The sequence below is a fragment of the Patella vulgata genome, chromosome 3, assembly GCF_932274485.2.
Source record: "Patella vulgata chromosome 3, xgPatVulg1.2, whole genome shotgun sequence".
In the NCBI taxonomy this organism is placed as follows: domain Eukaryota; kingdom Metazoa; phylum Mollusca; class Gastropoda; family Patellidae; genus Patella; species Patella vulgata.
In genome coordinates, this window is record NC_065881.2 from 53,163,948 (window position 1) to 53,189,857 (window position 25,910).

At 32.1% G+C, this 25,910-nt stretch overlaps 1 protein-coding gene across 1 annotated transcript; it reads left to right on the forward strand.

Annotated features, from left to right (window-relative positions):
- On the forward strand, window positions 1-17,115 carry LOC126815639 (protein VAC14 homolog). Its single transcript, XM_050541386.2, has 17 exons — window positions 1-176; window positions 2,250-2,400; window positions 2,810-2,977; window positions 3,573-3,635; window positions 3,985-4,092; window positions 4,613-4,722; window positions 4,994-5,100; window positions 5,515-5,653; window positions 6,644-6,748; window positions 7,253-7,385; window positions 8,077-8,142; window positions 9,016-9,221; window positions 9,632-9,806; window positions 10,478-10,596; window positions 11,253-11,332; window positions 11,635-11,779; window positions 13,782-17,115. The coding sequence occupies exons 1-17, from the start codon at window positions 76-78 to the stop codon at window positions 13,939-13,941; spliced, it is 2,136 nt and encodes a 711-aa protein (XP_050397343.1). The 5' UTR covers window positions 1-75; the 3' UTR covers window positions 13,942-17,115.
- Window positions 17,116-25,910: the final 8,795 nt, after the last annotated feature.

A 25,910-nucleotide genomic window follows, 5' to 3' on the forward strand; every position in this document is an offset into this window, starting at 1 on the left:
ATGGCGGACGCGGGTTGCATTAATGTAAAGTAAAATGATTAATACCATTAGTCGTGTGTACAGTCTGATTTTAATATGACAGACAAGGAATTTTATCCCCTTACCACCTCGTGTGTACGGGCACTCAATGATAAATTATATGATAAAAGAAAGGGTGCAGCTTTGGAGATCGAAAGGTAGGCTTATTTTACTTACGGATTACCGGTATGTTATTGACGTCATGGAATAGCTGAAAGTGCACCAGTTTGTTTGTGCCACTAACATCATACACTGTCATACATACCGAGGTACCAGAACGTAGCGAAAAACGTTGAGATATACTGATGTGCTTGTTTTTAGCTACGATTGAGTGCCTTTAGTTTCACCTGGCAAACCTAATTTCATTACCGGTATATAATAATAATGTATGTAACATCTTGAAAATAAGTTACCGGTAATTTTATACTACCGTATTAGAACTTATTAAACATACGCACCACACTCTAGTGAAACAACTTTGGTTTATTTACAAATATTGTCAGTAAATTAAATCATTGTTGTTTTTATCAAAACTAATACGGAACTTCATAATTACGGTGTATTGTTTCTGCGCAACTCATATATCAGGTTAGTAGGCCTTCTTTGATTGGCTGTTGTACATGACGCCCCTCCTTCATGAAGTCAAAGATGTCAAATTTAAAATGCTGGAGAATCGGGCTATTATCGCTTCAATTTAAAAAAAGACATGATTTGTACCTGTGTCAGGTAGGATTATATGCTTAATTGTTGTTGAATGTGGCAGAAGTGTTATGAATAACAATAATCAATTGTTGTTTTGATGAAATATGTTATCAATTTTGCTTACTGAGGCCCGATGTGATCCCCATCGGGTTTTGCCAGATGTAACTCCCTTGTCAGTGGTGCAGAATGGAGGGCATGACAAGGACAATTGTCTGTTCATTCGGAAAGGATAAAAAATGACGGACCCATGTAGACATTGCCATGCACGCAAAAGATTCCTTGGCAGTTGGAATTTGATGTAAGAGTATGCCATAGTGCCACTGCCCGGGCAAAATTTCTCTCATGGCACACTGTATGGCGTATGCCCGTCTTCATTAGCCCAATTGGAGCAGTAGGACGTTAAGCCCCATTTTATTTCATTTCATTTCTCGAAACACAGAGGGTTTAGAGATGAGGTTTCTTACTATGTCATACGATACAGACTTTGAAGGGTTGTACCAGCTTGATTTGTTTTGTTGAATAGAAAGTTTTCTTTGTTGAAATTTTTACGGCTATAGCTATAGGATAGGCCTAATCATCGACTTTTAAGTTAAAGGAGCTGACTTATGTACATTCATGTAATATGAATGTACATAAACTGATTTACATTTAATTGTTTCTGTTTTACTGTAATTTCTAATCAGTTATGTTTGGCGAAATACACAAAGAGTCCAAAATGAATGTCAGTCTTTGGTGTCTGGTTATTCCAGTCTACACTGGTAGGAGGCCTATTCTCCTGTGGGATATGTTTAGCCTTTATCATCGAGTCGCTTCATTACAAATGGCAACCGGCAGCATACTGGCATGTGTGCCAATTTTAAAATTTTCATTTTATAAATATTACATATCATAAGCCCATTTTTTCACGGTAAGTTAAGAACATCAATGTTGATTTAAATTGACCAATAAGTCGTGTTTGCAATGTCAAAGACTGTGGATGATATTGAGTTAGAGACTTTAAAACAATAGATTGATTATAATAAGGTTTATGCTATAATCAAAGCCAGTTATAGTGGAAGTTTGGAGTTATAATAAATTTTATGACTGATTTTTTGGATGACATATAGAACATAATAATGTATATCTGTAAGTAACAAACGTTTATTTCTGTAATAATTACCATACTATACTGGTGCTACAAATTGGATGACATCAGTTATAATGAGTTATCAGACTCAAAGTTTCACTTCATCTGTAGTATATTAATTCTTGTAGTCTATAATCTACATTTTGGGCTTCTTTATCCTGAACTAAACATTGTTAAGGAGAGGAAATATTTAAATGGGCTACATCCTTCCATCTCTTTTAAATTCCAAACTTGCTTGGAAAATAGGTTTGGGTTGTCATTTGGTGGAATATCCTATTAAAATTCAAGGTCGCAATAACATGAAATTTTTGGTCTTTTGCTTACATCGTTACTCATTACATTCATGAAAAAGCTACTGGTTGGGACTTTCTCCTTACCTGGCAACCCTTCTTTTTTATTTCAGGTTAATGAAAGATGCTGTTAAAAATAATGATGTGGAAACAATTAAAAGAGTCTTAAAAGTTGTTGGTGAAGATTTTGCTTTGTCTCAGAATCCAAACACTAGAAAGGGTGGATTAATTGGACTAGCAGCTACTGCTATTGGCTTAGGAAAGGTGATTAGGATTCAGTTCATGAATAGAAATATTCAGTGATAGAAGTATGACAAACTAAAAAATCAAATCCATTTCTTTAAACAACCTTATTGTAACACAAGATACAATTTTATGGATACACAATTACTTTGTTTGATATTAAGCGACGTTACGACGAGGATACTCTCGTCTTTATTAAGCTTAATATCAAACTCAGTAATTGTGTATCCATAAAATTGTATCTTGTGTTAATATTAATATGTTCAAGTACTAAATGCAAATCAAAGAACCTTATTGTAATATGGGTAGGCTATTTAACACACCCTCTTATCATATTTTAACAAAGGTTTTATTAATCATATCTTATTTCCTGACAGTTTAACATTCACCGTCTTATGATTATATATCATTTCTATAATTATTTTTCTAGGAAGGTTGCAAGTATATCAATGAATTAACTAAACCAGTGATAGTTTCATTTCATGATAGTGATCCACGTGTTCGATATTATGCCTGTGAAGCATTATATAATATAGTTAAAGTAGTGAGAGGCTCTGTTCTACCATTCTTTAATGAGATATTTGATGCTCTGAGTAAAGTAAGTATCACTAATGGATTGCCAATTTACTTGCAACATAATGTTAATTTTCAGTTGAATGTTCAACATTTTTAATCTGAATTTGGAATTATCGGCTGATGCTGACAGCAAAATCAATAATCTCTAATTGTAAAGATTTTGTTGACAAAACTACATGTAATCTAATTAATTAAAAGCGATTTCAATTTTATAATTACTATAGATGTAGGTCTTTAAATGGTATATTGAAATAGGCCTCCCTAACAATTGTACGTCCCCCTTTCCAAACATATCAGGTATCATTTGGTATAAGAAGATTAGATATTTTTAACACCAAGTTTTATCAACTGGGAAAGATGATGTCACGTTTTTTTGAGTTGATATATCCTGGTAGAAATTTAAGCTAAAGTCATTAATTCTGAGGATTTGTAGTGTGTGAGATTAAATTTTATACGTTTATGATCCATACCAAATATTAATCATTCGTTTTTGTCTGGAATCATAGGAAAAATAATCTTTCAGGGTTTTGTAATTTTTGTTCACAATATTTGAAAATGTTGAAAACATTGGTCTTTTGGAAAAATCTAATTTGACATATATAATATATTTATTTTAGCTGTCTTCAGACCCGGAGCAAAATGTGAAGAATGGAGCAGAATTACTAGACAGACTTATAAAGGTTTGACAAATTTCAGTATTTATCTTCCACCACTTATTAGTCCCTGAAGAATGAGGGAGGAGAAAGAAATGTCCACTTAACACACTGTATCGGTCATTTTGGGATAAGCAAACACACAAGTATCTTTGATTAATTTGCATGTGAAGAAGGCACCTTAGTATTGGGAGGAAACTGAAGTAACCTGAGAAAACCCACAACATTAGGCAGACAACCCTATGTGACTTACAATGATTTAATTTATGTCAGACAGACTAATGAGCCAGCCCATGCAGGAGCCGATGATTGTAGAGGAGTTTATATGTTTTTGATTTAGTGAAAAGACACATTTTTTTTATTATATCTATTTCAGGATATTGTAACAGAAAGTTCATCATTTGACTTGACTGCCTTCATTCCTTTGTTGCGAGAGAGAATCTACACTAAAAATACTTTTGCAAGACAATTTGTTGTATCATGGGTAAGCCTATATTTTCTTCCCATTTGGACATTTGATCAGATTACTTTATAGAGTTGCATATATGAAATTTAAAAAAATTCCCAAAACAAATAATTAATAGTACACATCGAGTTGAAAGTAAATGCAGTGTTTCAAGAATATACTCAAAAAAATCCTAGAACAGAATTATAACAACATAGGGGAGAGAACAACTAGTAAAGATTTCACATAAGTGAAAGTGGCTACCATATTCTGTTACTTTGTAGCAATGAGCTACATTGTCGCAGGACCAGCTGTTCTTCAGCTTAGAATTGTAATTTTACAAGCCAATTGGACATAATATAAAGATAAAACATAAAGAAATATATTAACAGAATCAATGAAAATTTGTTTCGGTGCTTTGCTTATTCGCCCTAGTTGTATGCCGAACATGCTCAGAAAATGCGACATTTGGAAGGTGTTTGTACTGTACGTATAGAAAACCCCAATGATTTCAGATTGAGGGATACTTTGTTTCTTATTCCTAAACCTTTTGTTATAGATAGCTGTTTTAGATTCTGTTCCAGATATAAATATGCTGGTTCTCTTGCCAGAAATTTTAGATGGACTTTTCCAGATCCTTGGTGATTCCAGTCCAGAAATAAGAAAATTGTATGTTTTCATTCTTCAATATTTTGATACTTTTATAAAGGACAATAGTGCAGCTGATTAATTTCAACAATTTTTGTTGTTGTCTCAAAAGCTTTTTAGATAAATGAAGTGTCAATAATTTGATTTCAAATCCCAGGTCATTTTGATTATCATGTGTACCGTATTGTAGTAGTTAAAATGTTCATAGAAGGAAAGTTTATTAATCTGGCCCTTTCACTATCAAAGTAAGGCAAATTACTAGGAAATATGTTTGATATTTTTTTTTTATTAGATGCAATGATGTACTGGCAGAATTTTTACAAGGAATAAAAAATGATAAAAATGGTGTTAACTACACCAGCATGGCAAATATCCTTATAATACACAGTCAAAATGTTGGTAAGTTGGTGCTTTCTAATCGTCTATTTCTTCTACTTTTTTTATATCTTAGATTAATCAAAGTGGATAGCAGAAATAATATATTGTATATCAATAATGTATCTTGTAATTATGTTCGTAAAAAAATGTGTTTTTAGTTAATAATAATCTTAAAATTCCATGAAACATGATTTAATTAAATAAAAATAATAATCTTGGAATTCTGCAAAAAATGATTCAAATAAAATAACAGATCAAGATCTGATTAGCCAAAATTAACCAGCTAGGTATTCTGTGTGGTTTAAAATTAGAATTTAATCATGTTTTTATGATGATGGGAAGTTCAAGAACTTTCAGACCCTCTGATGCATGTAGATGGCCACATTATAGTTCAGTGTTCACTCACATCACAAAAAACCTATTTTGTTATTACAGTGGAGATTATACAATGTACAGCTATAAGATGGTTGAGAGAGTTTGTTATATTATCGGGTAGATCAATGTTACCACATATGGCTGGTATGTTAGGATCTGTTTTACCTTGTTTAGCATATACAGATGATAGAAGACGAAGGTAGGTTAGATCTTTACTTTAGAATTTCAATTCAGAATTTTCATTTAGATTAAATCACATTTGACTGAAATATATGTCAGCATGAATATGTGACATTATTTGCAGAGAAATTTTAATTTAATTAAAGTTACAATTTCATATTTTCTAAGGAAGTCAAAACATAATTATTTCTATGTTGTCAACTCACTATTATACGATCATAGGTTATCTTTCTCACACTTAAAATCTTCACACCGGAAATAATAACACAATTACCTCCCAATTACCTCCCTTGTTTTCCTATTCCCCACCATGGAATAGCTACCTTCAAACGTTTGAATTTGAAGTTGAAAATGATATTTTTGCTAATTTCTCAACTGGCAATAGTGAATTATAGGATTAATAGGATTATTCTTTAACAAGGTAGGACTGTTTATATATACCATCTATTTTAAGGTTTTATTTTAATACATTTTAAAAATATAACTTAAAACTATGAAATTGTAACTTTAAGGTTAGTTTGTAGGCTTATATGAAACTGTTTTGTGCCAATTGAAGTAAAAATAGTGAAATCACTAAAACCCAGTAGCAAACGTAATTACATTAAAGATACATTATGTAAGATTTAGATAAAGAGCTGACCGTTCTTGATATAATGTAAAAGGAAAATATTTAAAAATTTCATTTAAATGACTTATCACTGTTTGTAGTTTTGACAAGATGTGTGCATTGTGGTAACAAGCGCACTGGTATATTCGAGTCTTAGCCTCGCTTTCCCATTTTTAAATTAAATTTTTAAATGACGAACCGTTCTGATCTAGTTAAAATCCTGGGTATCTGATGCCGTCGAGAGTTGATTATGGTCTTGTTTTGTTAATAAATGTTTAATTAACAGTTTATATAACATTTCAGGCCTACAAAAGGACCTGCAATAGGCAGATTTAGCTCTTGCATAATGTATGTCTAAATACTTAAGTTTTGTATTGAATCACAGTATTGGTTTATTTACAGTGTAAGAGATGCAGCTGACCAGTTAAACAGAGGTTTACATAAATTAATTGAAAAAGAAGACGATTTACCAACACCTACCATAGAATCTCAATCTGTAGATAATAGGTAAGCTCATTTATCAGTATTTAATATGAATTAAAAAGATGGCAATTGCTATCCTTGTTGGACTTGCCATTAAAAGCTCAAGATAGTATTCAAGGAAGTTCTGGGAGAGATAAGACATTTTTGTGGTCTTTATAACCCAACAGCTTGGCTATCCCACTGATTGCCATTTGCATTTTTCAGGAAAATATCTAACTTTTCAAATGTACTCAAATTCTTGGACTGATAATTCTTAGAGATCCAACTTTAAGAATATTGTAGTTTGGAAGGGGTTAAACATTAGTCAAAAGACAATCAGGGACTTTACGGACAAACTTTCTTGTATGACAATGATGCAAATGGCTAAGTAATGTTTAGTTCATTTTTACCAGGCTGGGATATCGGGAGAGCTATTTGATAGGATAAGCTATTTTATAAACTACAAAAGTTAATATAACGATATGTATTTTTTGTGCTTTTATAAACTACAAGAGTTAATGTAACTATATTTTATTTTTTAAAATGTAGTCCTGCAGCTGTACAGTTAGAGGTAGCCTCTGTTATTAAAGTGTTAAAAGCTATGTTAAGTAATGACGCTGTACAAACCCGAGTAGCAGCTTTGAACTGGTTTAACCTACTTCTATCAAGAACTCCTAATAAGGTAAACTACAGCTTACATAAGCTATTACTTGCTAGCCCCCATTATCCATTCACTTTTTTTTTTAATTGTTTGTCTGTGTTTTCCTAAGTATGATGTCTTGTCCGTGTATTTGTTTTTGTGTAAATTTTGTGTGGTGCAGTCCCCCTGCACTTACTATTGTAGTTATTAAAAATACACAAAATTTTGGTGCATTACAGATGTTATTTTGAATCTATTGTTGAGAAATGAAATGAAATGGAGTTTGACATCCTACTGTTCTGCTCTGTCTGGGATAATGAAGACAAGCATACGCCATACAAAGTGCTGCGAGGGAAATTTTGCCGGACAGCAGCGCTGATGCCTACTCTTATATCAAATTCCAACTGCCAAGGGATCTTTTACGTGCATGCCAATGTGTACCTGGGACCTCTGTTTTCCGTGCCATTCATACGACTAGACAACTGTCCTTGTCAGGCCCGTCCTGCACCACTGACAAGGGGAAACCACACAGGAAAATTGCAATAAACTGTCTCGGCCAACTCCAGGAGCGCATCCGCGACCTCCAGGCTAGCGAGCCAGCGGCTTACCCACTTTGCCATTGTGGCTTTCTTCTATTATTGAGTGCAATTGGTTCAAAGTTGTTATCCAAAAACACAGAATTTTGGTAATCTTTTCGTTGATCTTAATAAATGGAAATATTTATGTTTTTCAGACATTCCGTCATATCGATGACTTCTTTGGTTTATTGTTAGATACATTATCAGATCCTTCAGATGATGTAAGTATGAATTTATCTTGTTATATCAATAGATGAAAGTGGTTTTTAATCTTGCTGAAATAGCAACTATTGTTCATTTGATCAATTCCTGAAATATGAAAATTTGTAATCAACTGCACAAACTTTATTTTCTTAAATTTCAAAACTTTTCTGAGACTTTTGAATTAAAAAAGACATTTGCACTCTAGTTGGGACTTGGATTTTTTTTTGTTCTTTACTTCGGTCAATAGAGAAGAAAGAATATCACATTTAACCGGTTTTTTTCTCTGCACATGAACTGACTGGTGTGTTTGGAAATTCCAAGCTATGTATGATTGTTAAAGTTAGTTATTAGAAGTATCTGATTTGAAAAAAAAAATAATTTCAAACTCCTAATTATGTTTTTTTTTTTCTGGAGATTTTGAAATATGATTGTGAGGAATCCTAAATAATTAAATACATTTAAAATACAGATGTGAAGTCATTCTTTGATGTTGATGTACCATTATTTCAAATAATATAGGAGCAGCGTGCCAATTATACAATATTTTATAGTAGATGAAATATTGGCCTGGTGTGACTTTTTCATTGAAATGCACTTTCGGTATAATGTCTGTATTTTATTTTGTTTAATCAATAATGGTCTCGAGCAAGACATTGCGTAATATATTAATACAACATCAAGCTGACACATTCGTGCAGTATCATATATTAATTAATGTCTTGCTCTCGAGTCTCGACCATTAAATCACACATAAATGACTAGTGGTTAAATTCATGTATTTCACACCATTATTTGTAAAGTATTTATTGTGTCATCAGGAACAATTACTACTCGAAGTAGTGATATGAAGATAAAAATCTAAATTTTTGATTATTTGATGTTTATTATAGGTTGTGTTATTAGATTTAGAAGTTTTAGCAGAGGTTTCTTCGAATCCTGCTGGAGCAGCAGAAACAGATCTTAATACTCAAGTTACGTCCCTTTCTGACATAAAACCTGGATTGAACCAGTATTTTACCAAGTTTATTGTCAAGTTAATGGAATTTTTCAAGAATAATAAAGCAGTATTAGATGATAGAGGTGCTTTTATAATCAGGTAGGCAACATTTAATAATTTATATCATCACTTTGTAGAATATCACGTCATGATCCCAGTTGTCAAAATCTCAAGCCAAGAAAACACAAATACTACAGACAAACATATAATGTCTATAAACTTATGTTACAGTAGACAAAATAGTACTTAGATCTTTGTATATTCTAGATTTGTTATAATTGTAATCAACAGTTGGATTTGAATAGGTAAATTCAATTTTATCTTTTTAAGCTATATTTTGATATTAATTTTAATAATTGTGTTAAATGTATGTAAATCGTATGCATGGATAAGAACACAGTTATATGGCAGTTCTGTACAACACATTTATAAATAATAATATGAATATTTATAACATATAAATAAATCTTGGTGATGATTTATAAGTTTTATATTATTTTCTGTTTTAGGCAGTTATCAGTATACCTCAGCGCAGAAGCAATATTTCGAGCTTTAGCAGAAATACTAGAGACAGATGAAGATGTGAATTTTTGTTGTACTATGGTTCAAACACTCAACACAATATTACTCACTTCTACAGAACTATTTGACTTACGATCTCTACTTAAAGATTTAAAAAATCAGGTGAAAACTTCAGTTAATTAATGAACAATCTCAGGGACATGTTCTAGTTGAAACTGTTTAATAATAAATTATTTAGACTCAAGTGATTCTGCTTTAGTAAACTTACTGTTTATAGAAGTGTAGCCTGTATTTCTTTGAAATTGATTAGGGTCCTGCCCATATACCTGAATCAATATATCGTAATTCTTTATTATATTTTTTTGTCACTTCAGTCAATAACCTTTACTCTTAATTACATTATCCATAGGTACACAAAAACTCTTAAATTATTTTGGACCTTATTTTGATCACATCAGTATGGTGATACAAACCAGTCTTATTTCTTCGTGGTGGGCAGGAATTAAAATAACAATTTTATTCATACCAAAATCACAATACGTATATCGTATCCGTGACTGTGGTGGCAATATTCTGCACTACACTCTATATCTTGACCACTGTTTCAAGTGTAATGGTAATACTTTGCATGATTCTTCACAAGCAATATAGCGGTTCCCTCCAGAAATGGTCAGCCTCTCATTTTTTTTAAGACTTATGAAATAACACTAAATAACTGAATTCAATCAAGAAGCTAACTCATTTATTTTCAGACTCTGAATACTCGGTAGTTTCTCTTGGAACTTAAAAAGATATTGTGCTGATATAATAACATGTTTATTATTTTATTTTAGGAGAGTTGTTCATTATTTGTATGTTTATATAAATGTTGGTGTCATAGTCCTATAGCTACCATGTCATTATGTTATTTAAGTCAGAATTATCATCATGCTAGTAAACTACTACATACATTGTATCCTTTTGTAAAACTAATAGGAGAAGAGATTGATATGAACTTTTTAAATCTGTTGTTAATATTGAAAGGGGCTTCATCGAATCCATCCATGACATCCTTCCGTCATTGTTTTGTTTCCAGAGCATATCTAATAACCTGTTATAGTAGTTGTGCCTATTGATAATTAGAAACTTTCTTGGATTTAATCAGTATGGCTTGGTTTTGGATATGCAATTTTTATTCAAGCACATATCGCATAAACCGTTCAAGATATTTTTATGAAACTTTGTACACTCATCAACCTATTACATGTATAGTAGTTGTGCCTTTTGCTAATTAAAACATTACTTTTGTGTTTCGATTGAATTAGACCTAGTTTTTGGTACATAATTTTAATCCAAGTACATTTCAACTAGCATCATTCATACATCTTGAACAGGGGATATCTCTCTGTAATGTAATTTTAAAAAACAATGGTGGTGGTAGGATGTAAATGAACCATGTAGCTTAATTGGGATGCCTGATAAAATTTGCTATATATCTTATATGTCCAAGGGTACAAGATGTTGATGAATGAGTGAGTCTCGTTGTTTATATTTATATAATCAAGTTAATAATACATATAGGTTTGTCTGTCATTTAACAAATTTTGTTAAATCCCTAACTTGATCAAGTGGTGACTTAGAGATAACTGTCGACTTTTTAAAAGAAATAGATAAACTTATACAGTTAATAGAATCACCTATATTTGCGTGTAAGTACTTTGTTCATTCCAATATTATATTAACATTTCTCTTTACCATAAGAAATAGATCGAGAGATAACATCTTACACGTGGTGATGCCATGAAATTCCGTTCTTGTTCTTGCATTAGCTTCAAATTCATATACAAAAATCATTATTATTCATTATTGTATTGAAATATTTCAAAATTGCTCTACTGGTGAATAAAATATGGCTTCTGCTATAAAGATTTTTAAAATCATGCAGATAGTCATAAACATTGCAATTTGATTCTAACTATGAATATACATGTATGTTATTTATTTATTTTAGATTTAAGGTTACAGTTATTAGATACAAATAATAATCAAGATTTAATACATAGTTTATATGGTTTATTGATGTTATTACCACAATCAGAGGCTTTTAAACTATTACATTATAGACTAGAGTGTATACCTAAATATCAACCTATCAGGTTAGTTGTATTAGAAGTTAAATATCAACTTATAGGCTAGACCAGTCCATGTCAAGTTTTAAAACTGATCTAAATCCTAATTTAGATAGTATAGTGTTATAAACCTTTTTTTTAGTGTTTTATTTATGATTCGTACCTCTAATATAAACCAAATGGTGTAGTTAGATTTACATTATATTTGTAAATCTAATTGTGAACCTCTTGAGGTTTGAACGGTACAAAATATTAATTTGTTAGTTTGGTTTGAACAGTAGAAAATATTAACATGTTAGGTTATGGTTCGAACAGTACAAAATATTTGTTTATTTGGTGCAGTGTCTTGTCTTGTCCGCAGGTTTATCTTGTAGATTTTTGTTTTACGTGTAGTGTGGTCCTCCTGCACTTACTATTAGGTTGTGGTTAGAACAGGACAAATGGATTAAATTTAACTAGGACAGATTGATTTTGATAGAATGATTTAAATGTTATTTGGTGTTTATCTCCTATAAATAATCGATTTATTAGACAATTATTTGCTATCACACCCAGTCAGTAAAATATTGATTTCATCACATGAATTAAATTAGTAATATAATTTTGTTTTTGAACAATTTAATAGTTTGATATAAATGTAGTGTATTACAGTTTATGAATAATGACTATACCCAACTTACGTATCCGTCTAATGAATTTATATAAATTATTATAGTGTAACAAAGAAAATAACTTGTGGTATTATCATTATACAAGTACAAGATCTATTGATGTTTTTTGTCCCTCGCCTTTCAAAAAAACCAGGGGACTATTCAAATAGGTCTTTCTGTCTGTTCAAATTGGTCTGTCTGTCTGTCTGTCTGTCTGTCTGTCTGTCTATCTGTCCGTCCGTCCAGTATATAGTTTCATTACATCAATATCAATACCTTGACTAAGTTCGATAATGAGCATTTTCTGCTCAGGGTAAGCAGAGCGATAAACAATTTGATTGGTTGAGACTTTGGAACACAATGATTTGATGGAGTTCAATGATAAACATTGTCTGCTTACGGTAAGCAGAAATAAGCAATCTGATTGGTTGATGCTTTGGGTCCCGATAACTTTAGTTTTAATTAAGTGAGAGTGATGAAGCTCTGTGTATAGATTGAATATATCGTTACCTTGACTAAGTTTGATGATGAGACTTTTCTGATTAGGCTAAGGAGCGATAAGCAATTTGATTGGTCAAGACTTTGGAACATAACAACCCTGCTTTTAATTGAGGTAGAATGTTTAAACTTGATGTAGATGTTCATTAGGTGAATGTCTTGACTGAGTACAATGATAAACATTTCGAGCTAAAGCTAAGCGGTGCTAATCAATTTCATTGGTCAATGTTTTGGGACAAAATAACTTTGATTCTATCTGATAGAAAGTGATGAAACTTTGTGTATAGCTGATAATCAGTTTGATTGCTTGATACTTTTAAAAAAATAAATGTGCAATTAATTAATATGTGTCATCTATTTATTTTGGGATTTCGGCGGGGGACATCAGCATCACTGTTGGCTTGTTTTTTATTATTTGATACAGAAGAATGATCAAAAAAACAAAACTAACACAGTTATATGGGACAGCTTCACTAGGTACAAGAGTGCGTCCCTTTCAGTTTACTAAGTGACAGTCAATTGTGCTTGATGGTGTTCTGGAAACATTGTGCCCGTATAAATTGGTGATTGTTGTCCCATATAATTGGTCTAGTTTTGTTATGTTCCCTAATGCTAAATACCACTAAAGGATTAGATTCAATGTTTATCCTTTTAAAATAATGTTATTTATTTAATTATACTAAGGAACAAGCTATTTATTAAATGAGCTGTGATGGGTAACCCAATTCAATAACTGTTTAATCTTAAACTATGTATATAGAATATTTAGATATAATATTATGGATTTATCATTATTGAAGTTTTGATGTGACAATTAAAAAATCAAACTGACATTGAAAATTTGATGTGATTTAATATATTACATATTTTTTTTCTTACAGTAATGAAAATAGAAAACATGTGGATAAACGGCCATTGGTTGGAAAAATTGACTTCAACGAACTTCTGCAACATTTCCTGCAAGTTCAAGCTAAACATAAGGCTTTTAAACGACATCAGTTAGCATTTAAACATAAAAGTTTAAGCAACCTACCACTGTGATATAATGAAAATTAATTATAAAAATGAACAGTATATAAATATATACCAGTATACTCAATATGTACTCCACAATTACTAGAGTAGAAAACAGTAAAAACAAGCTGCTGTTCGCTGCACCCCCCCCCCCCCCTTGTAAATAATATTCCACCTATTAAAAATAGTTTAAAGGAGCTACTAAACCTGTTTTAATCAGATAAAAGTAAAATATGGAATTGGGTTGATCTGATGCATTATTTTTTATGAGTGATGGGGCAAGCTTTTTCCAATTAAATTTCTGTTTTAAAGATTAAGTGGAATTCAGCTTGTTGAGTGTCGACAGTGGAACACGAAATCGATTATATCTTAACACTGACTTTATAGACATAACATTTTTAACGAAGAAAATGACCATCCCTCAAAACAAATCAATGCATTAAATCCACTGAAAATGTAAATTTTACGTTGACCTAAATAAAAAAAAAGTATAATCATTTGAAGGGTTGTGTTTTTAATTAAAGTATAATATTCTTTACAGATATACACGTTCTTATAACATTATTATTAAAAATAGTTCAGTTGAAGAATATGTTAATTATGTCTTTAAATATGTACATATGCTTTAGTCAGTCAATGATAAAATGTATATAATGTCTGTAACATAAACTATGGGGTTGTGCAGTAACAGAAAATATTGTTATATGTATATTCTCATTGGGTACCAAGTCTCCAACATTGTTTCGTGAATTTTCAAATCGCCCACTATCGACTTGACCCATGTTAATCATCACCAAATGGCAGAAGAAACACTTTCAGTTTTTATTTCATTGTCTACTCAATATACATTCAATGTAACAGCTTAGTAGTTGCTATCAGGATGTTTTGTAATCACAGTATCAAGCATGTTCCTGAAGCAACGACTGCGAGTTTCACAACATCTGGTCGTTGCTTGTTTACTTCACAATTCCCGAACTTATAGCTATGTTATCTACAGACACGTGAGCAGTAGCGTCCAGTCAGAGGTTGTGACATCGCGACCTCCACGGAAACCTTGACATTGAATGAACCTTGAACTTTGCAACTCGATTATCACAGGTAGACAAGATGTACCTAGTTAAAGCGAGATCAAGCCTTCTATTGAAGATGAGTATCAAGAAGCTTTATTATGTTAGTGTCGTTTTCACGTTTTGAGTCTGGTACCTAAAGAGTTAAGATTTATTAAAAATGTATGTATTCTTATTAAAGATCTTTTATTATTTGTATGTATATGACTATATTAGGCTTAAACTAATATAATGTACATGTAAAATATAGTGTATTTTTATTATTCATTGTAATATTTATGTTTTCTATTATTTAAAGGTGGATTCATATGATGGTGGAGATACATATTAACTATAATATTTACTAGTTATTTAACTATAATATTTACTAGTTATTTAACAGTTATAAATCTGGAATTTCCTAGTTATAAATCTGGAATTTCCTAGTTATAATAAATCTTCCTGTTCATTTGGAAATAAAGATATTTTCATATAAAAGTAAGTTTTCTAGGTCCAGTAGATGATTTTAAAGTCCTCCAGAGAATCCATCCTTATTTGATATGATAATTGAAGATAAATATAAACTATGTTTTAATCTGAGAACCTCTGATCTAACATTCTCACATTACTCTTGAAAAACATGTATATATGTTTGGATTATTCTATCGAATATTCTGGAATTATAAATGGCAAACATGTGCCAATTGAATATAAATATTAAATTCCTCCTTCAATCACCTCTTTTGAAACATTTACCTCATGAATCCCCACCTGTCTGTTATCAGGAATGTTGACTTACAGAACCATGAGGAAACCTGATTCATTGTCACTAGTCCTGTACAATAATTTTCACTTTTATAATATCTTGTTATTATATGAAAATGACATTGATGTTGTAAAATAGGCATATTGTAAAATAGAGATTTATTGCTTTATTGGTATTGTAAAATAGTCATTTAATGAATAATTGATATGTAAAAATAATCATGTCAAAACTTCAAACAGTCATAACTTCGCTCAGAATAAAGTAATTTGAATAACATCTTCAATATATTCATTTTTCATTGTTTTTCTTGAAATATATAGCAAGAACGGCCAGCTCTTTATCTAAATCTTACATAATATATCTTTAATGCATTATTGATATTGTAAAATAACCATATAATGCATTATTGGGGGGGGGGATAGGATGGCCGAATGGTTAGCACGTGCGTGCAGTATCATAAGGCCTGTCATTGAGTCAACTGGCATGGGTTTGAATCCCCGGTTGTACGTGACAAGGAGTAGGGTCGACTGTCCAACCTTGTGGGTTTTCTCCGGGTCCTCAGGTTTCCTCCCACTGCTAAAGACCCAAACGCGCAAGCAAATTATTGAAATAAAATTGAACCATGTGTTAGTCTCAAAATGACCTAGTTTGTGTCGAGTGGATGTTAAACCCCATTTCTCTCTCTCATTATTGGATTGTATCTACGGTATTTTGAAATGATTGCCAATATATTTCTGCTCATTAATATATTGATGTGGGTTGAAAAACCCATGACACCATATCGTAAAATCTGTATAAATGTCAGTACATGTATAATGAATTATTTATGACGATATTTAGCAATATAAAAAGGTCACTCCTTAAAAAAAAGTAGTCAATTTTCAAAACACTGGTGGTATAAATAAATGATCTCGATTGTAAATGGTCGATTCCAAATTAAGCTCTCTATCAAATACTGTCATACAGAAAATTCAGAGAATTCTTTTGAAAAGCTTTAATTATCAAGACATTTGATCAGTTGTCTAAAGGTATTACAATGTCGCCAACACAGGACTAGAATGTTGTTTTCTTAAACATTTCTTTAGATATTAATAGAATGACTAATTGAATACTTGGAACGAAAATGACATTAAGTTTTAATAAGTTGTTTAAGAACCTGTATAAACTAGCTTGATATGAAATGTAAAATATTTTAACTGCAAATTCTAAATCATTCCACTATATCACCATATGGAATATTAGTCATTAGCTATTAGTTATATTGATTTTATAATTGTTGATAGATACAGCTGTAATTATATCTTGTTGGGTATTTTGTTACTCAATCTGTACATGTATTATGTATGTAATTTAGATGTAATACAGTAATAAAATAACACTACAAATCTCTTTTCTTTTAATAGTTATTAATATGTTCTTGTGATTGTTTAGGTCCTTGGAGCCACGGTGGCTAAGTGAGTAAACCGCTGGCTCGCTAGCCTGGAGGTTGCTCGTTCAATCAAGGTGTTGGCTGAGAAAGTTCATTGGGATTTTCTGGCGTGGTTTCCCCTTGTCAGCGGTGCAGGACGGAGGGGCTGACAAGGACAGCTGTGTAGTCGTTCGGATGGGACAGAAAAACAAGGTCCTGTGTACAATTGGCATGTGTCGCTGCCCAGGCAAAATTTCCCTCATAGCATACTGTATGGCGTCTGCCCATCTTCATTAGCCCAATTGCAGCAGAACAGTAGGATGTTAAACCCTATTTCATTTCATTTCATTTTAGGTCCTTATTGAATAACTGTGGACGGAAAATATATAGCCACGCACTTGCCAGATTTAATGCTCGACATGATAAGATCACCTTGTAATTTAAATTAATTTTGGCTTTATAATTAGTAAATGCTGAAAGATCACAGTTATTTTTAAAAAAAGACAAAAAATGCCCACATTAGAATTCCACATATGAATTGTGAATATACCAGAAATAATGATATGTCTAACATGCATATAAATCTGTTTTGATCCCATTTTTTTTTCTATAAAAGATTGAATGCCCATTGGTTGATTCTAAATAAAATTAAATATAGTTCAATGTTCTTTATTCTAACAATTTTTTGTCTACAAAGTGTTACAGAATACGCAATTTTCAGTACTTTCCAGAAATATGTCCGTCGGATATCACACACCTTGCAGACAAAGGGGGAATAACTCTATAATTGAAGTTGCTTCCCTTCATTACATCATGCATATATACATTGTTTTATACAGATATATCTATCTGAATAAAACAAGCTATTTTGTAATCAAGTATTCCAATTTAGGAATGTTTTCACCATAGTCAATATCTAAATCAATAACATATGGATGAATATTTTATGGCTAAGGGAATAAATAATTCTTTGAAATCCCACATGGTGTACAAATATAACCGTAACAACTCAGTAGATATAGTTTATATTCATTAATGACGATTATACGTAAAAGTTTGTGTAAATATAAACCTACAGATAAAACGATAATGGTAATGTTAAAAAAGGCCTAAAAGAGAGAACATGAATGTTATAAATATAGATGCAAGTTCATACTTCAGTGATCATTAGTGTATTAGACCATATATAAAACGTTGTCTAAAAGTCGACACCCAGTTTGACACGCAAGTGTAAACCAGTACTTATCAACAAGTCGACATAAGACAGATCTAGGTACATTATAGTTTATTAAGGTGCAAAGCCGTGAAATTATATGTCATTTAATGTACTTGGGTGATGAAAAGATCTAAAGTTGAAAGCATCTCTTTTAATTATTATATGGTGCTCTTAATGTATTAACTTTTTTCAGCTTTCGGAGAACATAGACAGCCTTTTTTTGTCCCCAGTTTCAAACAGAACTAGTCAACACTGTAAAGTATCAGGACTAAATGCTAGGTTTTGAACGACGGAACATAAAATGTGTGATATACCTACTGAATTATTCTATTACTGAAGTAAACGAGTTCAACATAAAATTGCTTTTAAATTGTGCATTAAATAACTGGATATTCTAACTACGGTATTCACATCGCACACAAACAAATTAATAACACGGACCAACTCTTTTATACACCCAGTTCTTATCTGGAACTGTTAATTCTTTGTTTTTCAAGGCGTTGTATTTATTGTGCCAATTAGGCTAGCTAATTTGTTGTCAGCATTAACCCCGCGGGTAGGTCGATAATCTAAACCATTGCGTTATATAAAAAAATGTATATTTAGAATGTACTATGAAAGTCATCTCACGTTTGACCTCTATGTGTTCTGATGAACTCAAATCTTATTTATTTCACTATCAAATTGTAGGTTGACGTGTCGTTATTTGACAAAAAATAATAAACAGATCCATTAAAATTAAATTACTTGGTATAATAATTTAACAAAGAATGTTTCCGTATGTTAATCGTAACGTTCAATATTATTATGTGTATACATAATGGAAGAATGATAGTATAAACTGCATATTTTCGACATTGATAATTTTAAAGGCGATAAGTCTCTTACTCAGTATCATCCACAGTCTTCGGACAATGAAAACACGAATTATTTGTCAATTTAAATCAACATTGATGTTGTTATCTTACCGTGAAAAGATGGGCTTCTGATATCCAGTATTTTAAAATTGGCACACGAATTGCGTAACAGAATGCTTTAAAACGCCATTTGTAATGAAGCGACTCGATGAACGAGGCTATACATATCCCGCAGGAGATTACTATAGGTGTAAAAGAATGCTACTCAATTTGAACTCTTCGCGTATTTCATCGAACATAACTGATTAGAAATTACAGTAAAAACAGAAATGATTGCATGTAAATCAGTTTATATAAATTCATATTACATTATTATATGCGTTGCGATCTATTTGTGTCCCGTGTATAATTGAAAATACTCATACCTATCTATTTAATTAAATATTAATGGTTGTGAAACTAAATGATATGAATAATTGTGTACTCAGTCGATGCAATAAACCGATATTTTAAAGATATAACGGATGTGTTAGTGAATTATCTAATGGATAATACAGTTGGATGACACCGTAAGTGGTGCAGTAAATGAATACAGTGAATAAGTATAACACAGGGAAGGAGTATGGGTGGTATATAATGAATAATGCAGTAATGTAGTATGCTGAATGGTATAATATGTGGTATAATGAATGTGTGTGATAGAACTATTCCAACCAATGGTACTATATTTTGTGGTATAATGAATGGTAGAATATGTGTTATAATGAATATGTGTAGAAATATTCCAATGAATGGTAGTATATGTGGTATAATGAATAGGTGTGATAGAAATATTCCAATGAATGGTATAGTATATGTGGTTTAATGAATAGGTGTGATAGAAATATTCCAATGAATGGTATAGTATATGTGGTTTAATGAATAGGTGTGATAGAAATATTCCAATGAATGGTATAGTATATGTGGTTTAATGAATAGGTGTGATAGAATATTCCAATGAATGATAGTATATGTGGTTTAATGAATAGGTGTGATAGAAATAGTCCAATAAATGATGGTATATGTGTTATAATGAATAGATGTGATAGAAATATTCCAATGAATAAAAATGGGACAATAGGTGGTGTTATGAATGATGCATTGAGTGGTGCATATAGTAGAATGCGTATAATGAATGATGATGGATCACATAGTGAGTGGTATAATGAATGGTAGAATGGGAATAATGAATGATTGGGTGGGTAATATAATCAATGATATGACTGGTAAAATGAAAAGTGAAATCAGTGGTATAATAAATGAACCCACCATTGAATATTAAATGAACGAGTAGTCAATTACATAATAAATGAAGTGACCGTTGACCAAGGTTTCGGTAAAGAGAATATCGTGTATTCCTATATAATATGTATATTGTTACAAATCGATACCAGACATCAGCTGACCAGAATAACTGACCAGTGATCACTATAGGTCATACTAACCACTGGAGTCAAAAGGCCACCGGAAACTTTATGTCAATAATACTGATTGTTTTAAAAAATAACAAACACTTTCTCATTTCCTTTCAGACTTACATTACGCGTGTGAAATTTCACCGTGGATCAATTCAGTTGACGTAGACAACAGCGTATCGTATAATATTATACTTCGAACTAGATTACAAAACAAACTTTAAGGAGTCACGAAGTTTTATTTTCATCCTATCCAACTGGTGGCTTTTTTCGACAAAATTGATCTTAGTTAAGATTTCAAGGCGGGTGGTGATGCTGGGTCAGTTTGCCAGAGCAGTGATAACTCCAATCGTTTAACTACAAGACTGTTTAATACTTCATTCGAAAAGTTATCAAAGAACAATAATTATTATCATATTAATTGTTACTTTGTTCAGTCTTGCAGTATAAAGATATATTCAGCTATGGTCACTCGACCACAGACGTACGATAAACTATTCATTAAATGTTTGGTGTTTTTTCAGTACATGACTATTGATTTTGACAACTTGCAGTCAGTAGGTTTTGATGATACATTTTATTACCGTTGGGTGTCCTTTTATTGGGTGTCCTTTTATTATTTCTTTTGCTATTAAACAAATCTCACATTTCAAAACTCGAATCTAAAACAAATGATAAAGTATTGACCAGCGTTTTTTTTCTATATCCTTAAAAAGGATATTCCATCCTTTCACGAAAAAATCTTATAACCATAATTAAATCACCTTATAAAAAATATAATTCCATTATCAGGTAAAAAACTACAATCAGCAAAACCCCAGAAACGCTGCAATGTGACTTTCCATTTCAGTGGGCAACTCCGGTTTGTCTGTAGTATCCATGTTTGGTGTCGAGTTGTGTGAGGGTTTTTTTGTCTTTGTGCTATGTGTTGGATACGGCTACAAGAAACTGTTTAAAATGTAATGTTTTGCTATGAGTGAAGAAAGTTTAATATTTCCTAATGTGACTAGAATTGGCTAAATAATCACAGAGCTGCCTATCCCGCCCCCGCAACAATTTTGTATGCTCTACCTAGTTTTGCTCGACGGTTTTACATCTAGTGGTTCTCCATTTTCATTTTGTACATAATAACTGATTAATCCCGTTACTTTATTTATTTATTGTTTTGTCTTTGTCTTTATGTAACCCTCTCTTAAAATTCTTTTTAGTGTACCTTACTGTTTATGATCAATAATATATATTTTTTGCAGTATTTATTTGTTATACTTATAATACATGTTCTTCATTTTTTTTATTATAATATATCTGCCGTTACGCTATTATTCTGACGAATCACATTTATATGTCATGGTTATGGTGGTTTAAATATATCATGTAATATATCATGTATACTCTATATCCGAACGTATACCTACATGAAACTATGATTATAAAACCCCGGATATGATGTTGTTTTGTGTGACAATTCATTTACATACATCAAACTGTAAAATAATTAACGTAGGATCATAATTAACTTTGTTCATATCGTGACACACAATAACACCAACTCTTTCAGATAGTCACATAGTAAACACGTGACAAGTGACCACTAACAGTTGTTAAAACAAAACCTACTGGTACATACTGCAAGTATGCATCCGTGTAGTAAACGCGTGACAAGTGACCAATCACAAAACAAAACCTACTCTTACATACAAGTATACACAAGTAATAATAAACGTACATAATAATCTCGTTTGAAAAGTATTATTAAATACACGATAGAAAATGTAATCTTGTTTCAATCAGGGCGTGATCTATATTTGTACCTAGGTAAATATAAAAATCAATTAATTGGATGAATAATATATACTTATTGACTGTATTTCATTAATACTTATTTATACCTATATTTACATGGTATTGGTTAGTCTACATATTATTACATAGATTGTCTTCACAGTAGAATTTGGGACACAGTAAAGGTTCTTTTTATCTACTTTTGGAGAAAGAGAGATTATTGGTATTGGGGGAGGGGGGGGGGCTTATCACGTGCATGCCTGGGATCGAAACTATGTCATGTTCATTAGAACATTTTTTTGATGCATTAGAAAATAAATAACGGTGTTTGAAGTATATCTGGATAAAAAATATATCATATTTAGTGTATATGGTAGAGACGGTCCTGCACATTTTAGCACATATGACGTCATATGTGGATTAGGGTTAGGACCTGCAGATTTCGTGAAAGTCTCCAGATGTAAACAAGGCTAGCGTTAACAATAACCCTAACTCTGGGCCAAGTGTAAGCCTTACCCTAACCCTAATGCACAATCCACATATGCTGTCATATGTGTAGGCAAGGCCGTCTCCGATCTGGCGTTCTCCGAGTAAAAGGCATCATTCTGCCGCGCCATCGAGCCAATGTTCGACGCTGTGTGATGTGACGTCACATGTAGAATGCATTTGAACTTATAAAGGTCAGTCATCGTATACAGATTTAGAAGAAGGCTTTCGCAATACCTCTCTGAAACAGATTTAGAAGAAGGCTTTCGCAATGCCTCTGTGAAACAGATTGATAACTCGGCCACAAAGGTCTCAAACAATAAACTTAAATATTATCGCTTACTTATTCAAACATTCTAGCGATGATAATGCTGATAATAATGTTGAATTCATACTCTCAAACGTATCGACTATGTGAACTTGTTTTAGAAAGAGTAAGAATTCCGTTTTCGTGCACAATACCTTTCACTACTTATATTTACAAGGGCCGCTTCTTATCGGATGTTGAAACAACGGTTTGGATTTAAATATTACTGCCTGGTTTGATTGGGAAATAACAAGAGGGATTCGAACTTTATTGTCATCAACTACAACATCTGCAATATTATTTATTGTTCGACTTACACTTTATAATTTCAGCACATGCGAATAATAATGAAGCTTAAAGGTGGTCATTATCACCAGTAATTAGGAAAATAAATCAGTTCATAGACTAGTTATATAAGATAATGAGTACAAACTGACAGATATAGGAATGGCCTGGAGCTATGAGTCTACCGTCTCTTTCATCCTAGTAAGTTTGATATTACAAACATATGACTGTATACATCATTCCAAATTACTATTAATTTATCCTTTTCACGTCCGACTTTTACAGACAAATTTTACTAATCATAGACGTGTTGGTTTCAATCAAAGTTTCTCTGAAATTGGTACGATTTGCACTAGAAACCTTTAAGTTAGCGTTAACTTTGAAACTTCGTTCACGATTATCCAGCTTCAAATCAATTATCATCCAAAAAAGAAAGTACCGTAACAATAGTTTTTAGGTTTGAATAATATTTAATTAAATAATAGATTTGACAATCTAAAATCGACTAGAAAACTAAATTGTTCTTTTGATAAATTAGTCCAATATTTTTCTGGAGCGATCAAAAACCAAAGAAAAAATAATTGCAAAACTGCTTCTGGAATAGGTCAACCGTCTTAACCTGCCCTTGATAATAATAACTTCATATTTAGATAACGATAGTGGACCCACACAGGGATTGTTAGTCAATATCCCCAATCTAATAAATATGCATCTTCGGTTTGAACTAATGCTGATCTCGATCCATGTTGTTTTTACGACAATTACAAGTTTCTAACACAAATATAGCCATTTAAACCTCTACTGATATATATATTTTGCAATATCAAAAGTTATTTTAACACCCGGGTTAGACAAACACTAACTACATAAATAGTAATGGGTTAAGAAAGAGTAGAAAATAAAAACATCTGGTGTTAACAATATGATGCGATTTGACGGACGTTGTCAGTGAAATAATCACAGATTGACAGCTGATGCTTTATCGAACCAATTTATTTCACACTGCTCAGCATTATTTCGGCTGGTACATTACAGTTGAACGTTAAACCCCATCTCATTTCATTTCATTGGTTGGTACTGTCAAAGATTTTGTGAACATCGATTGTTTTATTATTGCTATAGCCATTTTCATGCTGACAGTTATCTATTTTAGCTGACACCCCTTTAAAACAAGTAGTATCTATATATAATAAGGTTTTTATAAATTATTTTGGACCAGGAACTGGTCGTTAACTCATCTTGTTCTTGTTGTTCTTCTTCTTGGGGTGACGCTCCTAGCTCCGTCAATTCACGTTTAAACGACATGACAATTGTCATGCTTCTTCTTTGAACAATTCTGCATCAATTTGGTGAATTGGATTTTTGAATTTCATCCAAGAACATGGTAAGTTCCTGGTTCACAGTACGATCGTGCTTGTTAAATCTTCATATTGTGAGATTCATCATCAGAGGTCATTATTGGCCAGGATACTGTCCAGTGTCCTAACAAACAGAATCTAATCTGTGTTATCCTTTGACATTTCCAGAAAGTGTGTCGTTAATGATTTACCAGGGCGTTCAGACTATCGGAAATAAAATCCATCTCAACATTACTGACTTTCCTTGTTTCCAATCAGAGTTTGGTCGAAATATTGATTCTATAGATGTACAACTGTCTGTTACAAAACATCTAGTGTTACCATTACTGAAATTTACGCGATGTTCAACTTTAAGGTTTGCTCTGCATTTATCCATGCAACGTGGTTTTAAATCATTCCGGGCTCGCAGTGAAAAGTCACGGAAGTGTAAGCAGACCCTGTCTTGTGCATGACTATTAGTTTGAATATTGATATCTATTTGACTTATCATCGAAGATTAGATTACAATAAGTAATAAAGGGTATTTGCTAATATAGTTTCCACAATACATCAAGAGAGAGAGAGAGAGAGAGAGAAATGGGGTTTAACGTCCACTCGACACAAACTAGGTCATTTCGGGACTAACATATGGTTTAATTTTATTTCAATAATTTGCTTGCGCGTAGGGGTCTTTAGCAGTGGGAGGAAACCGGAGGACCCGGAGAAAACCCACGAGGTTGGACAGGCGACCCTACTCCTTGTCACGACAATACATCAAACAATACGTTTGGTGTGTTTCCACCTGACCAAAAAATGTAATAGACATTTAATCAACATTAACATCGCTTTTAAATGATTTTGGGAGCCGCAGTGGCTCAGTGAATAAGGCGTTTTCCGGCGTGGAATCCCCTTGTTCAGTGGTAGGACAAGGAGTGACAAGGAGCAGTGTCTAGTCGTTCGGATGGGACGAAAAAGAACCGAGGTCCAATGTAAACCTTGGTGTAAACGTAAAGGAACCCTTTACAGTTCGAATTCAATTGCTGTCCGGGCAA

What these genes read in the sequence shown, in the direction of transcription:
- LOC126815639 (XM_050541386.2), top strand. Translation starts at nt 76, where the DNA reads ATGACAGACAAGGAATTTTATCCCCTTACCACCTCGTGTGTACGGGCA. An exon ending in CTGCTATTGGCTTAGGAAAG is followed by an intron (nt 2,401 to 2,809) that starts GTGATTAGGATT and finishes TTATTTTTCTAG; the next exon opens with GAAGGTTGCAAGTATATCAA. An exon ending in TTAAAGATTTAAAAAATCAG is followed by an intron (nt 9,807 to 10,477) that starts GTGAAAACTTCA and finishes ATTTTATTTTAG; the next exon opens with GAGAGTTGTTCATTATTTGT.